This window comes from Berghia stephanieae, chromosome 4 (genome assembly GCF_034508935.2).
Source record: "Berghia stephanieae isolate SIO BIC M18660-M18661 chromosome 4, UCSD_Bste_1.3, whole genome shotgun sequence".
Classification (NCBI taxonomy): domain Eukaryota; kingdom Metazoa; phylum Mollusca; class Gastropoda; order Nudibranchia; family Aeolidiidae; genus Berghia; species Berghia stephanieae.
Genome location: NC_088363.1, coordinates 24933439 through 24947492, shown reverse-complemented (window position 1 = coordinate 24947492; position 14054 = coordinate 24933439). Strand labels below are relative to the sequence as shown.

Below are 14054 nucleotides of genomic sequence, written 5' to 3'. Positions count from 1 at the left end.
TCTAAACAGGTCACTTCCTGTGGGAAAATAATTTTGATGAAAAAATAAATAAATGAAGACATCATTATTATTTTTTTTCTTTGAGATCATAATATGCCATATATAGATATTAAGTTTACATTGATTACATTTTATGGAAAAAAAATATTTTCTATGGAGTGATGTGGTTTAATTAGCCAAATAGATATCTGGAATTAAAATTGAAAAATAACAACAACAAAAAAGACTGGTTTTCCAGGTTTGAAAATTAAAAAAAAAAATGTTACAACCCCCCCCCCCCCCCCCCCCCCCCCAAAAAAAAAAAAAGAAAAGAGAAATACTACAGTCGATCAAACAAACAAATACATACAACAATAAAACCAAACAAACAAGCAAAAAAAAAAAAACCACTAAAAAAACATGGTATAAAATTGTTAACATTCTAGCTAATGACTTTATTGTGGGTATGCAATCTATAAACATGGACGCATTTGGTAATAAACAATGTAACAAAATCTGCCTATACCACAAATCTGGCAGTGGAAAAAGACTAAAAATAGTACTTAAAGAATATCACAAATTTTAATTATAAGGAGATATTCAAAGAGCAATTTTTAAACTTTTGGAATACTCAGTTAAAGATCATAAATCCCTTTATAATCGAAATAATTGAGGTGCAGAAATTATGCCAATGCAGCAAATTTCAACCATACGGGTCATACTCTGTACAGCCTAGGATAATCATGACTGTGAAATTGCATCTATCCTTTCTTATAATGGCTACAATCTAGTGTGCACGATGAATCATTTCCTCAATAATTAGCATTCAATAGGCAGAAGAAAAAAAATATGATCCATGTACATTTTGTCTTCATCTATTGATCCACTACAAATAATGCACATCCCAAACATGCTGTAAAAAGAGGGTTTTACCCAAATCTGCTATCATGTTGGGTTGAAGCAAATATATTGAGAAGAACTTTAAGCTAAATAATGAAATTTGATATATAACATGCTTATCTTTATTAGGCGAATTGTAAAAAACAAATAGCAGGAGTTTATCCTGGTTTCTATAGCATGAAACGGACAATAGCAATTGTTTGCTACCCCTTGGATAGGATAATAGTTAGACCTGTAAATGAGCTCTATAAAAATTGACTGAAACTCTTCGACAAACTGAAGATTCAATTATTTTTTTTTTAAAATAAGGGCATCATTGGAGAGGAGAGTGATAAATACAATATATCACAATAGTGGGTGTTATTTCTTACTGGAAGTATGACTGCCATAATTTGATGTAGAAGGAATGCTAAATAAGCATGTCATTCATATAGGTAAAGATGACTTCATCAAAGTCATATTCCTGCCTCTGGAATTTTTTTGACATAGAAAAATAATCACCATTATCATCTTTAACTTCTAGCCATGACCAATTGAATTTATTCCTCACCATGGGACTCACATCTTTATCGATGCTCGACAAGTCTGAATTGCGATCCACGAACAGCTCAGCCATTGTGAGAACATTAGAATAATGTAGCAATGAGCAAACTTGATTTTCAATCAGTAAATGACAGAGAAAAAAAAAAACTTAAATAAATATGACTTCTGGCCAATACACTGAATTATTAAGTAGAAGTGAATTATCAAGAAGAAACTTCGGCAGGCGTAGCGGAAAAATTCAAGGAATCGAAATGAAGGTAAATCACCACAAAACAGCAAGCTCGCTTGGGCTTGAGCAAAACAATGCCAAAAAACGTCCTGATTTGCACGGGAATTAATTAGGCTACTTACCATTGTTCCTTATGATCAGGTACTCAATCAGCGAAGAAACGGTCAACCAGTTTGTTTACAACGTGAGGCAATCGAAATGTGCTTGTAGCAATCTATCCTACCTTTCGATTTGAAGATGTCTACATAACGGACTTGCGGCATTCGCAATTTACTTTATCATAGTTTTGAGACTCGAAGGGTAAATGTGGTCAATTTTGGCTTAGATGAAACAGTGAAATTTATCGCTCGGTGGCTCAGTTAAAATTGGCTACAGTTGGGATCACGACGGATTGGAAAGTGAAAAAATAATTTAACGAAGGATGTGTGAAAATACCCAGGGAAGTGTTCAGACACGCCTTTTATAAAAAGCATCGCTTTGTCTTGGCAATATATACATCGTTAATATAAACGGTCCCCATGAGCCATGCGTAGCGCTGTGGAACACTCCTAATTATTTTACGGTCATTCGACTACGATTTGTGAATTCTTTCTTTTTTTTCTTTCTTTCTTTCTTTCTTTCCTTTTTTAAATATTTGAATTTGACAAATTGACTGATTTCAGTTAATTGACTGAGAATTTACAGGTCTAAATAGTTTATGGATAAGTACTTTCCACCAGATCTAACAGACTCAGTCACTACTGGGTGGAGGGGGGTCTGGAAAAAATCTCGACTTTACCCAGAATTGATCTCAGCCCATTTACGTATGAAGAGAGTGCTCTACTCACTGGGTTACCAGGACCCCCCTAAGAGAATAAATCTACTCTCTAAAACTGCCAACTTTTAAATTCCGACATTTTGACTTTAAATTCAACTTTCAGCATCCGGTTTACCTCCATAAAATACATGACTCAGGTAGGAGGTCCCAACTTGTATTAAAAATAAAAAAGGTAACAACTAACACCATTGTGGTCATAGAGTGTTCTTATAACAGGGTGATTTTCAACTTGTTGCTGGGGTGTCTCCATGGCCATGATGTCAGCAGGAGTGGCACTCTTAGACAACATCCGCTCCACATCCAAGACCTTGATGGAGGCGTCCTGGGAACCTGTTGCTATCAGCTGACCTGGAGAAAAAATGACCCAAACAAACAACAAACTATTAAATACAATGATGAGAGACATGAGAACATTGTTAATATTTCTCTCTGAGCTGTCAGGGGGAGGTTTGTGTTTTAATATCTTTTAATCTCATAGAAAAAGATAATCTGAACATGTGATAAGAATCTTTCAATGATCAACATCCCTCTGAAGTATTTATAAAAAATATGTACACATTACAAGAAGAACAGGCTCCATCTCTGTAAAACATTTTTTTCCCAAGAATTTAATGTTTATTGTCTTCTTTAATTCTGGTAAAAATGCTTTATTCTTTCCAATAATGTTTCAAATTCAAATGTTCCAATAAGTGATTTGTTAACAACAGGGGAAGGATCAAAGATACAAAGAGCATTAACTCTTTAGTTAGGCAAAAAGGAATTAAAGACGTTTACAAGTTTGATACTCTAAGCACTGCAAATATGGGATTTCTCCACCCTGCAACCATATCATAAAAAAAAAACACCAAAAAAACCACAACAAAACATCTTGTGTTAGGCTCTGCTGATGAATGATATTACAGACATTACCTGTACTATGAAATGCTGCCGCCCTACAAGGACCTTTGTGTGCTGTGACATAACACGTCTCGTAAAGAGCAACTTCTGGAGATATAGTTTGTACTACAAAAGGGAAATAAAACAAAAGTTACTAAAATTAATGATATTAAAGACTAAAAACCTATTACATGATAAAAACCTTGAGCTTTTACATAAACTTCTCTATGTAATGTACTCAAAGCATTTTACAATATGTTCCTTGCTGACAGCAACCCTTAGCATGTAAGATGAGACACGATACCTGTATGGTGCTATGACAATATTTCACTTCCTTGAGACCATGTAGAAGCCCAGTGACATGCAATATACAACTCGACAACAAAACCAATACAAGAAGAAGAATGGGCACAATAATACAAAAGGCTTCGAATACAATAATCCTTATTTGACTACCTACTGTTATGAATAATTTTTGGCCGGTATAAAATGATAGTCCAATAGATTGTGCCTATGTGGTCTTGCAAGATGATCTGAAGGTCCTGGGTTTGAGTCCTGCTCTGAGTGGCACATAGTTGAGTCCTTGGAACAGGGACTTTAATTACATTATCTCAAAGTACTCAGGTGTAAAATGAGTACATGGCCATTAACATTGTTTCTATCAGTTTAGATTTAATCGATGAACTTGTTGGCCTTTTGGTAGCATTTCATTTCTTGACAAAATCCATCTTTTGTTTTTGACCCTAGCACCCATTAAAAAAATCATGTACATTTATATCAAGTGGTCCTCAATTGTCAATAAAATTGCAAGTTAAAAAAAAAAAAGGAATCATTTTCAGGTCATAAAGAGGACCCAAATGGATTCCATGATTAAGTTAAAAGGTAAGAACTGACAACACAGCTGATCAAATGTATTCCTCTTCTTCTTATAGTTTACCCTCTGTTTCAAATTCCAGATCAATACCAGAGCCAGGCTGGACGGTGTTACCAAAATTTGCCTCTTTCTCTGCATTGGCTGGTGATAAAAGGAAAAAAGTAAAAACAAAAAAGATTATTAAAAAACAAATAAGTTTTATGTTAACATTTTACAACTTTAAAGTTTTGAGGGTTCATATTCATTTTGCCTTTAAACATGACTGATTCAGCGCACTAACTGTGGTATTCATTCACTAATTTGACAGATTATTAAGCTATCTATTTTTTTTTTTAAATGATGATACAGACAAAGAATAACACCACTAAGTTTTCCACTCTGAAATGTTTACACTATCATATTTATAACTAAAATCCTTCTAACTGATGAGTCCGCGCAGGGCAATAAAAATATGACTCACCCAAATCAAACTCAATGTAAAAACTATAATGAATACCTTGGTCATCATGCCGCAAACCAATTGAAACGACCCTCAGGAGTTTATCTGATGGGGGACAGGCTGGATGTGGTTTGACTACAGCTGCTAAACCCACTGCAAGATCCTTGTACCCATCATAAAAGAGCTGACTGATGAGCAAGAATATAGAACCATATATATATATATATATATATATATATATATATATATATATATATATATATATATATATATATATATATATATATATATATATATATAGAAATATATATATATACTGATATTGATATGTATTGTCAAGATTCAAATAAGGGAACAAAAACAAAGATGCCAAATATTTATTCTTCATAAATATGAATTTTAACACCTGATGATGATGAAGATTATGATGGTGGTAGTGATGATGATCTTGATAATGTTAGTTAATGATGGTGATGGAAGGATCTCTTTGAACACCCTCTGAATCTGAGCTTTAACTTTAGGCCACCTCTATTCGCAGTAGTATTGCGAATAGTAGAGAGCGTTCGTATCCGTTATTCGCATTAGTACTGCAACTAGTAGATTCATTCATTTAAGTTATTTGAAGTATCAGTACTAGCCTTCAACTTCGAGCCTGGAGCTTTATTGTATAGACTATAGAGGATTGGGAGCAAAATATAAATAAACTACATTATTATTATTACTATTATGAGGGGACAAAAACAAATCTTCAGAGACTGGAGAGCGCTTCTACTACTGCGAATAGTGGTTCCACGGTGGTCCCAGTACTACTGCGAATAAGCACTTCGTTAACTTTAATTCTTGTACTTGTATTTGATATTTGGGGTTAATGAATGTGCACCTGATCTGGGCCGGGGTTTATGTTTAATGTTTACCTCTATGAAAAACCTATTTTACTCTTAGAAAACTGATTCTTAATTCTTATAAAACCAAAGCCAAGAGTAGAGACTATTACTAGATATTAGGACGGATTAGAATTAGGTCTAGAATAGGCATAGACGTCTAGGAGTCACAGTCACAGAGAGGAGTAGGAGGAGTGAGAGTTTCCATCCAGTTTCAGTCTATCTAGACTTTCCTTTACCTGATCATCATTCGATACATAGCATCGCGTTTTTTAAGGCGAGTTATGTCTTTGTCCTCCATGATTGTATATCTTTAGTGATGGGTGTTGACAGCAAATAAGTGTATAATAATTATTGACTTAATCAAGTCTGAATTACCGGCGCGATAATGCAAGCAGAAAGCCTTGAAATGAAAGTAGGATGAAGAAAGGAAATGATTTATAAACCAAGGGAGTTTACTCTCTTAATTTTCTATTGATTTACGGAAGTAAACCCGAGTCCGCAGTTCCCATTTAATTTTGGGTTAATTTGATAATCTTTGCTGTTGTTCCATTTTTGATTTCCCCCTCTCTTTGATCAATATAAAGATGAGTGATATACGACGAATATTTTCAAACTCATCATTTGAGCCAGAGAACTGTAAGTCGATAAGATAATCGGTGCATTTCGTCTAACTCTCTAAGATGAGCAAATCAGTCAACTCGAACTAAGACGAAGAAGGGGGCGGGGTCAGCCCCCCCCCCCCTCCCCCCGAAAAACAAACAAACAAACCCCATAACAAAACAAAAAAACAAAAACAACTTGTCAATCCCTTAAAATGTTACATTGTGCACTGTCCCTTGGCCCTTATACTTTCTACTTATATTTCAGAACAAATTCCCACTGCGAACAGTGGAGTGGCGATTGTAGACTATGACTCGTCTTATATCTAGAGAATTTCTTTCCCGTATCCTATAACTACACCATGAACATGTAACATGAACCCATAGGAGGCGAGATAATTTAATAAACATATACAGATACACACTGAACAACCACACAATGGAACAAGTTACAGAAAAACCAGATTTAGGCATCATTTAACAAGAAATCCTAAAATGGTAAGAACATATCAACAAAATAGTAATAGTAAGTAAAGCAAATTCAGTGCTAGGGTTCATCAACAGGAACATCAGACATTGCCATTCCAACCTAAAAGAAATTGCCTACAGAACACTCTTATGATCAATCTTAGACTATTCCTGTACAGTTTGGGACTACACATACAATCGGATAGGAAAAGCAATTGAAGCTGTCCAGCGCTGCACTGCAAGATTTGTCTTCAATGACTACAGCCCCCATAGCAGTGTAACATACCTGATCACAAAGCTTGCATGGACTCCATTACAAGACAGATGGAAAGAACAACGACTAACTCTCGTGTTCAAAATTACAAACAAAATGACGGCCATCTCACCAGAGCAACTAGACATACAACAAAATTCACGCATTCAAAGAAAAACCCATTCAAAAACACTAATACACCAATCTACAAACTCAAACATCTTCAAATATTCATTTGCACCCCACACTATCAAAGACTTGAATGCTCTTCCAGAATCATGTGGGAACGCAACAGATTTAGAAACATTCAAACAAAGATTATCAAAATTCTTCAACCTAAACACCAACAATGGCTGTCACATTCAACATTCAACAACTCTCTCCGCCCTCGAATACAAATACTCAGAATTGAGTCAACTGCGAGTAACATTCAGATTCAGATTGTTAATAATAATAATATTTTGAATGGGTCAACTTCTTCTTAGCATCTGAACCATAACACTCACACTTTCTTCCATTCACTGACAGTCAAGTCTCACCATAAATATGAAGCTCTAATTTGTTCAAGAAGAAGATGAAGAGCAAACACATAATATACTCATATACACTAACACCCGCCCCCAAACAAACACATACACACACGCACAGAGAGAGAGAGAGAGAGAGAGAGAGAGAGAGAGAGAGGATATGAAAACACGACGTGTCCCAGTAACTTATTTGATAGATCTATTATGGTTGGAAGGATGGGAAGTTTGGCAGAAGGTGTGATTAGTTCTCAATACAGAATAGTGCTGTGTTGTCCATTATGGCCGCATCGACTCATCTGCAGGTGTCACAAAGTGACAATGCCAAAGAGTGAGTCGGTGGTCTGCAGAACCTCCGTCCCAGTCAATGGCCTTAAAGGGTTGCTAACGTCCAACAAATTGACCAGCCCAACAAACTAACAATCAACGAATGATAAGTAAATTTTCATATTTCATATAATTTATTAATGCAAATTACTCTCTCACACTCTCTCTCTCATTCGCACATGTAATGACGAACACTCAATTCACGAGACAGTAACGATGAATGTGGAACAATGAATAAGTCACATAAGTCACAAACAGATTTCACAAGAAGGTGGGGCCCCTTACCTTTACAGAACACATAGAACACAATATGAACTGTCCGTCACAGGTCCGTCAGGGCTTCTTCCTCTTGTCGAGATGATGCAGTCTGTCGTCCTTTCTTTCTACTGTCACAATTCGTACTGTCCAACCTCAAGTAGTGTTCTTTGAATCTAAGGCGTCGGCCTTGTAACAATAAAACTAAAAGGTCCACGGCTTTGGCCGGATATGAAAAATATTCATATATGGGTATAATATCGATGGCATCGGCCAAGGATAGGGCTATAGAAATGTTCTGGCTTTGGCCACAAATCAGAAGAAGAAAGGTCTTACATCCAAAATTCAAAAGGGTTAAGGTTAATTCATATATAGTTTCTTTGGCTTTGGCCCCAAATCAACAGGCCCACTAGAATGGGAAAGAAAACAATATTTAATTAACCATAGAAAACAAAAGCAATAATACTTAAACTAGATCACCTTTACACATATCACAACACTATAAACTTCTCAACACACGTGGTCACTGCCCAACGTGCTTGGCACAAACTACTAAATCAGAAAATCACTAGTATTAATTAACTCATAATATAAGCAGAAAGATTGAATTAAATGAATAATTCCACCAACCACAAGGCCTGTAACAATTAAAATCACAATTTGATTTTAATAAAATTAAGTACAACTCTTGCAAAACAGCATCGGCTGAACTTTGCATAGAGACTAAAATACGTCCGAATCGTCAGACGGCCAACTGGTGAATGGGAAGGATGAAAGTTTTACAAAAACCAAGAAACAGAATTTTAAAAGAAAAGAAATACTTAAGAGAATGGTCTCTCTTTGTGTGCCAGGAAATGACTCAACGGGAAAATCCATGACCTATGACATTTCCGACCATAAATTAAAACAACTTAAGCGGGTCCTACGCAATACCAAGATCAGTCCCTATATCTATTACACACAACTCAACAACAAAAGGACGTATACGACATGATCATCACAGCAGGATATTAAGTTAGACATTACGAACGAAGAATAACATTAGGACTAGCGTACACAATACACCTAAGTAAACATTCATAATAACATTTCGTGACAGCAGGTGTGCTCATACATGACTTGACTTTGAATTCACATCTTGAGTAAAATGGTTGGGGAAAAAATTCCAGACCCAGCTATCCAATAATTTCTGAGTGAAAGGGGCAGGTTAGAAAATCTCAACTGCACCCGAGATCTCCGGTCTATTGCTTGTGAAGCTGGTGCTCTACAAACTTAGCTGATTATTATTATTATTATTATTATTATTATTATCATCATCATCATCATCATCATCATCATCATCATCATCATCATCATCATCATCATCATCATCATCATCATCATCATCATCATCATTATCATCATTATTATTATTATTATTATTATTGTTGTTGTTGTCATTGTTGTTGTCGTTGTTGTTGTTTGTTGTTGTTGCTGTTTTTATTATTATTATTATTATTATTATTATTATTATTATTATTATTATTATTATTATTATTATTATTATTATTATATGATGAATACTCAAAACAGTTGCTATATAGAATATTTGTTATTATATTATGTTTTTTAAAGTTATTATTGATTCTTACAAGTTTGGCAAATTGAGTTCACAAATCTCACAAATAAAGAATAAAAATTATTTGATTTTTCTGCAGTCATTGCGAAGCTCTCTGGCCAAGGGGAGGGAGCTTTAAGGGACATGAAGAACAAAGTCTACATGCTGAATGAAGACACAGCTCAGGCATTGAAGAAAAATGTATACAAGAATTATTCTCAGTTCATTGAAACAGCAAGAGAGATCTCAAGTAAGAGTTTGAAAGGCTTTCAATAATTATGTAGCATCCTTCTCAAATACTTTTAGAATAGCATTTAGTGAAAACCGTTAAGTTCTAGATTGAAACTGTGGACATCAAAATTATTGAAAAGAAATGCATGAGTATTTGTGTTTCTGTAAATAAAGTACAATGGTTTCTGCCCAATAGCCCACCTCTTGGGTTGCGACTTTACTTGGCTATTAGGGGGAGTGAGATATTAGGTGATAATGCTGTTGGTGAGAGGGGAAAGGGGGAGGGGCTGCAGGAGGCGAGAATAACATTGCCAACTTTCCATAGCAAAAGAAAACAGAGTTTTGCATATTCCTGCCACGTTGTTAACAACATTGTCAGTTGAACTAGTTTTTTTATTTTGGGTTGTTTATTTTGTTTTACGCATTTCATTGTTTTATATTTTAGCCGTTTTTTTTTGTTTGTGTATTTATTTTTTGAATATTAAAAAAAAACAGAACTTCTGTAAAATGTGGCTGGGAAATGTAATGTGGATAAAATCATTGGCGATTTTGGGAGCTACAAATCAAATAACCAATCAATACCCGATCTGCAATAGCTAATAACATGTAAGACAGTTATGATCAAGTGTCTTTTTGGGGCTGTTAATGACTCAGTCCTTTGTAATGATCAGGTTGGTTACAAGGTTGCGTCACTCAATGTCAATTTATTTGACTGGATATTTACATGTTAATTGCCTTTGCCGGATGTATGACTTTATTTTTAACATTGATATTTGTGTCCGTGAAACAAGTTTTGAACATGAATAACTTTGCTGTATGAGAAATTGATTTAGATAAAGTTACTCTCATTTGTGTGAAATAGCTGGTTATTAACAGAAGAAGCAGGATATTAGAGGGACAATTTAAATAAAGAAAGTTATTGTTACATAGGAGAAGCAGGGTATTATGTGAAGTGGGCTATTAGGCAGTGATCGCTGGAATGGAAAACAGGAAATGTATTGGTAAGAAAAATAAATACCTTCACCTTGTTACATAAATATTATTAAAACAAAAAGTAGTACAATTCATTACTCTATATAGAAATGTCATCATTTTATACAGAGATAGAAGCATAGGTGATCATCATATCTTCTCTCCAGTGATAGAAGTAGTTGAAAACGGTAACCTAGCGCTGAAACAAAGTATTTAGATATTTCCATTTAATCTCTTGATTCTATATTTTAGACAGCACAGTCATTAAATGACTGACCAATCTCCTGATTTCAATTGGACGAATTTACAGATTTTAAAAAATGATACCATCTAAATCAATATTGAATTTAAGAATGATTATGAATTCTAATTTGAATTTTAAAATAATTTTCTTTTCAGTCCTGGAAGGTGAAATGTATCAACTAAAACAGATGCTTACTGACCAGAAGTCTTTGATGTCCTCTATAAAGGCACTGCCACTAGTCAGTGATAAGGGTATGTATCTACAGGGTGTTACAGTCAACCCAACCCCCCCCCCCCCCCCCCCCCAAAAAAAAAAAAAAGTCCAAAAAAACCCTATTTATTCGAATGTACGTATTATAAAGAAGAAATTCTGTAGGTGACTTCACATTTCTCTCCAAAAGTATCTGATTTTTAAGGTATTGAATTTTTTTGATTTAGCATAACATGTGAAAACAGTGAATTTATATAGCGTACAATGTTAATTCTTGTTTCATTAAGTGGATTGATAAGAAAAATTAATTTATGAACATAGTATTATATTCATTTTGGCAGTGGTAATGGAGGGCATCAAAGGAGATGATGAAGAAAAGGAAAGTCCAGAGGAAGAAACAAGACGAAACTTAGCCTTTTTATTGGAGAAAGTTGAAGGCTGCTCTGTAAGGGTCTTTAAATTTATTTAGTTTATTTATTTATGTATTTATTTCTTTATCTGTTTAATTATTCAATCGTTTAGTTATTGAATTATTCTTTATTTAGTTATTTACTTAATATGATATTAATTGATTATTAATTTGTTTTGCTTCTTTATTTTTGGTAATAATCATTATTTAATTAATTATGATTCCTCACTTACTAATAAGATATAGCAATTTGAATGTCACTGATCTGTGTGGCTTTCAAAGATATGTAATTTGTATATTTGCTCACTGGGGAAGAGAAAAAAAAGTCCATTTGCAAGAGTTCAGCAATGTCCCAATTACGATATATGAGACCAGTTATCTCAAATGGTATTCATGTCAGAGGGAGCCTCATATTTGAAATTAAATTTTAAGCTTAATTTAGAATATTTGAGTAGAAAGAAATGAAAGAAATTGAATAGATAGAATGAGTTTTGTTTCTTTCATTAAAGAAAAAACAAAACAACTGAATTTCCTGACTTCAATTGTTTTGATTTAATACATAGTTTTCCTCATCTCGTTCATTCTGACATAAAACCAGATTCATGTGGTGGCTCATATATTCTTTATGTCATCTAGAAATTTTTGAGCAACCACCTACTAATAATTTTCAGTGTATGCAATGTATGAAGTTGTGAATGTGTGTGACTCAAGTCCAGTAAAGTTTGCCTTCAATATCTTCGTGTTTCCAGAATCTCACACCCCAAACTTTTCTTTAAGATGTTTAATGGGATTTAATCACTTGCATTCACATGTTTATTTGTAGAGCGTTGCAGATGTACCAGGGAGACAGCTTGTGCATGATGGCGATTTGATAGAAATTGACTCCGAGACGCACACCCAGATTCAACGTGTTCATGCTTTCTTACTTAATGATAGTCTCATGATCGCCACATGGATTCCAAACAGGTAAGGTTCTTTTTTTTTTAATTAGTCATTATATTTAGTCTTTATTGGTGTTTTTGTCTCTTTGGCCTTTGAGTTTGTGTTCCATTGCCAGGAAGTAGTAAGTGGAAGATTCAATCATTTCAGGTCAGAATATTGTGAATGCGTGATGTGAATAAGGAAGTTCTCAAGAGTTTCAAATACAGGAGTCACAGTGTTAGATAAGGGATCCTTCAGAACAGTCCAAACCATAACAACCAAACAAAATAATTTTGACCAATGATTAACAATTTTATGTCCAAGTTCAGATTCCCCGGTTATATCCTGATTTATTTTTGTTACGGAAACATAGACAGTAACAACAGATATTTAAAATGATGCAATCTCTGAAATGAAATACTTTCAGGAAGTCTTTACAATTTAATAATTAGACCACAAATCTAAGAGGCAAGCTTTAAAATTGAAAGAGCCCTATATTGATGTTCCAATGCTTGTGAAGAGTAGGTCAAAATGGTATGGACATGTCACTAAATCCTTATGATCTTTGCTGTTCAAGAAGAGAGAGGATCTAGGAAGAGACAGGCAAAGGAGAACAACATCAAAGATTGGACTAGGCTTTGACAGAACTGCCTTTTATCAGAAAAAAACAACAAAAAACAATGTGAAATTGAATGTAAGTTTCAATTTTTATATGAAAACAAATAAAATGGATGTTTCGGGTTTCCCCTTTATCAACAAAACAGGATGAATGAAACACTACAGACGAATGAAATAATGTGGTAGTGGTGTTGTTAAGATGAATAAACAAAAACATTTTATCTGTTTTCGTATATTAAATTGAAGCTTACATTCAATTTCACATTGTTATTTATTTCTTCGAGCTTCGAGCAGCAACATTTACATTTACCAGAAAAATCAATCAATCAAGTTTTTGGATATACGAAAAGCCCAAGGTGTCATGGCATGGAGGGATATCATTGTCAAAATATATTTTTTTATATCTATTTACGTTATCTCCACATTACATGTTTTCTGCTGTCATAACATTGTGGCTAGTTTCATTTTAGATAAAGATATTGACAACAAAAATTATATAATATTGATGACAAAAAATTATGTAATATAAAAGATATTGTATGTAATTAAATATTTGATAACTGTTTATTCCTTAAAATTTCAGACGAGGTCCAATGCGTTATCGTTTCCAAGGTCTCTATGAACTGGATAGCCTTGCAGTTGTGAATGTGCGTGACACAGGTCCAGTCAAGTTTGCCTTCAATATCCTCATGTTTCCAGAATCTCACATGTACCAGACAGATACAGCCAAAGCTAAAGTAAGGATATTAACCAGTGCAGTGCAAAATTTGTTGTTGTTGTTTGTTTTTTTTACACCAGTAAAACTCTTGCTATTGTTCTCAGCCAGAAATGTGCTATGAACTCTATATGATATTTTAAAAAAGCAATATAAAGCAGACCTGTCAA

The 14054-nt window shown here is 34.2% G+C and overlaps 2 protein-coding genes across 2 annotated transcripts in view; one reads left to right on the top strand and one right to left on the bottom strand.

Annotated features, from left to right (window-relative positions):
- Positions 1–5942, bottom strand: part of LOC144970290 (cleavage stimulation factor subunit 1-like) — a 34261-nt gene extending 28319 nt beyond the window's left edge. The window contains exons 1-6 of the mRNA XM_078909778.1: positions 5778–5942; positions 4715–4845; positions 4282–4359; positions 3378–3470; positions 2653–2816; positions 1–17 (exon numbers count right to left, since the gene is read on the bottom strand). The exon at positions 1–17 is cut by the window's left edge and continues 106 nt beyond it. Of these exons, the coding sequence (XP_078765904.1) occupies positions 1–17; positions 2653–2816; positions 3378–3470; positions 4282–4359; positions 4715–4845; positions 5778–5839 (545 nt within the window). The 5' untranslated portion in view covers positions 5840–5942. The remainder of the gene's footprint in view (positions 18–2652; positions 2817–3377; positions 3471–4281; positions 4360–4714; positions 4846–5777) is intronic.
- Positions 5943–6011: 69 nt separating this feature from the next.
- Positions 6012–14054, top strand: part of LOC144970289 (exocyst complex component 8-like) — a 33343-nt gene continuing 25300 nt past the window's right edge. The window contains exons 1-6 of the mRNA XM_078909777.1: positions 6012–6177; positions 9665–9814; positions 11167–11262; positions 11563–11666; positions 12454–12596; positions 13753–13906. Of these exons, the coding sequence (XP_078765903.1) occupies positions 6126–6177; positions 9665–9814; positions 11167–11262; positions 11563–11666; positions 12454–12596; positions 13753–13906 (699 nt within the window). The 5' untranslated portion in view covers positions 6012–6125. The remainder of the gene's footprint in view (positions 6178–9664; positions 9815–11166; positions 11263–11562; positions 11667–12453; positions 12597–13752; positions 13907–14054) is intronic.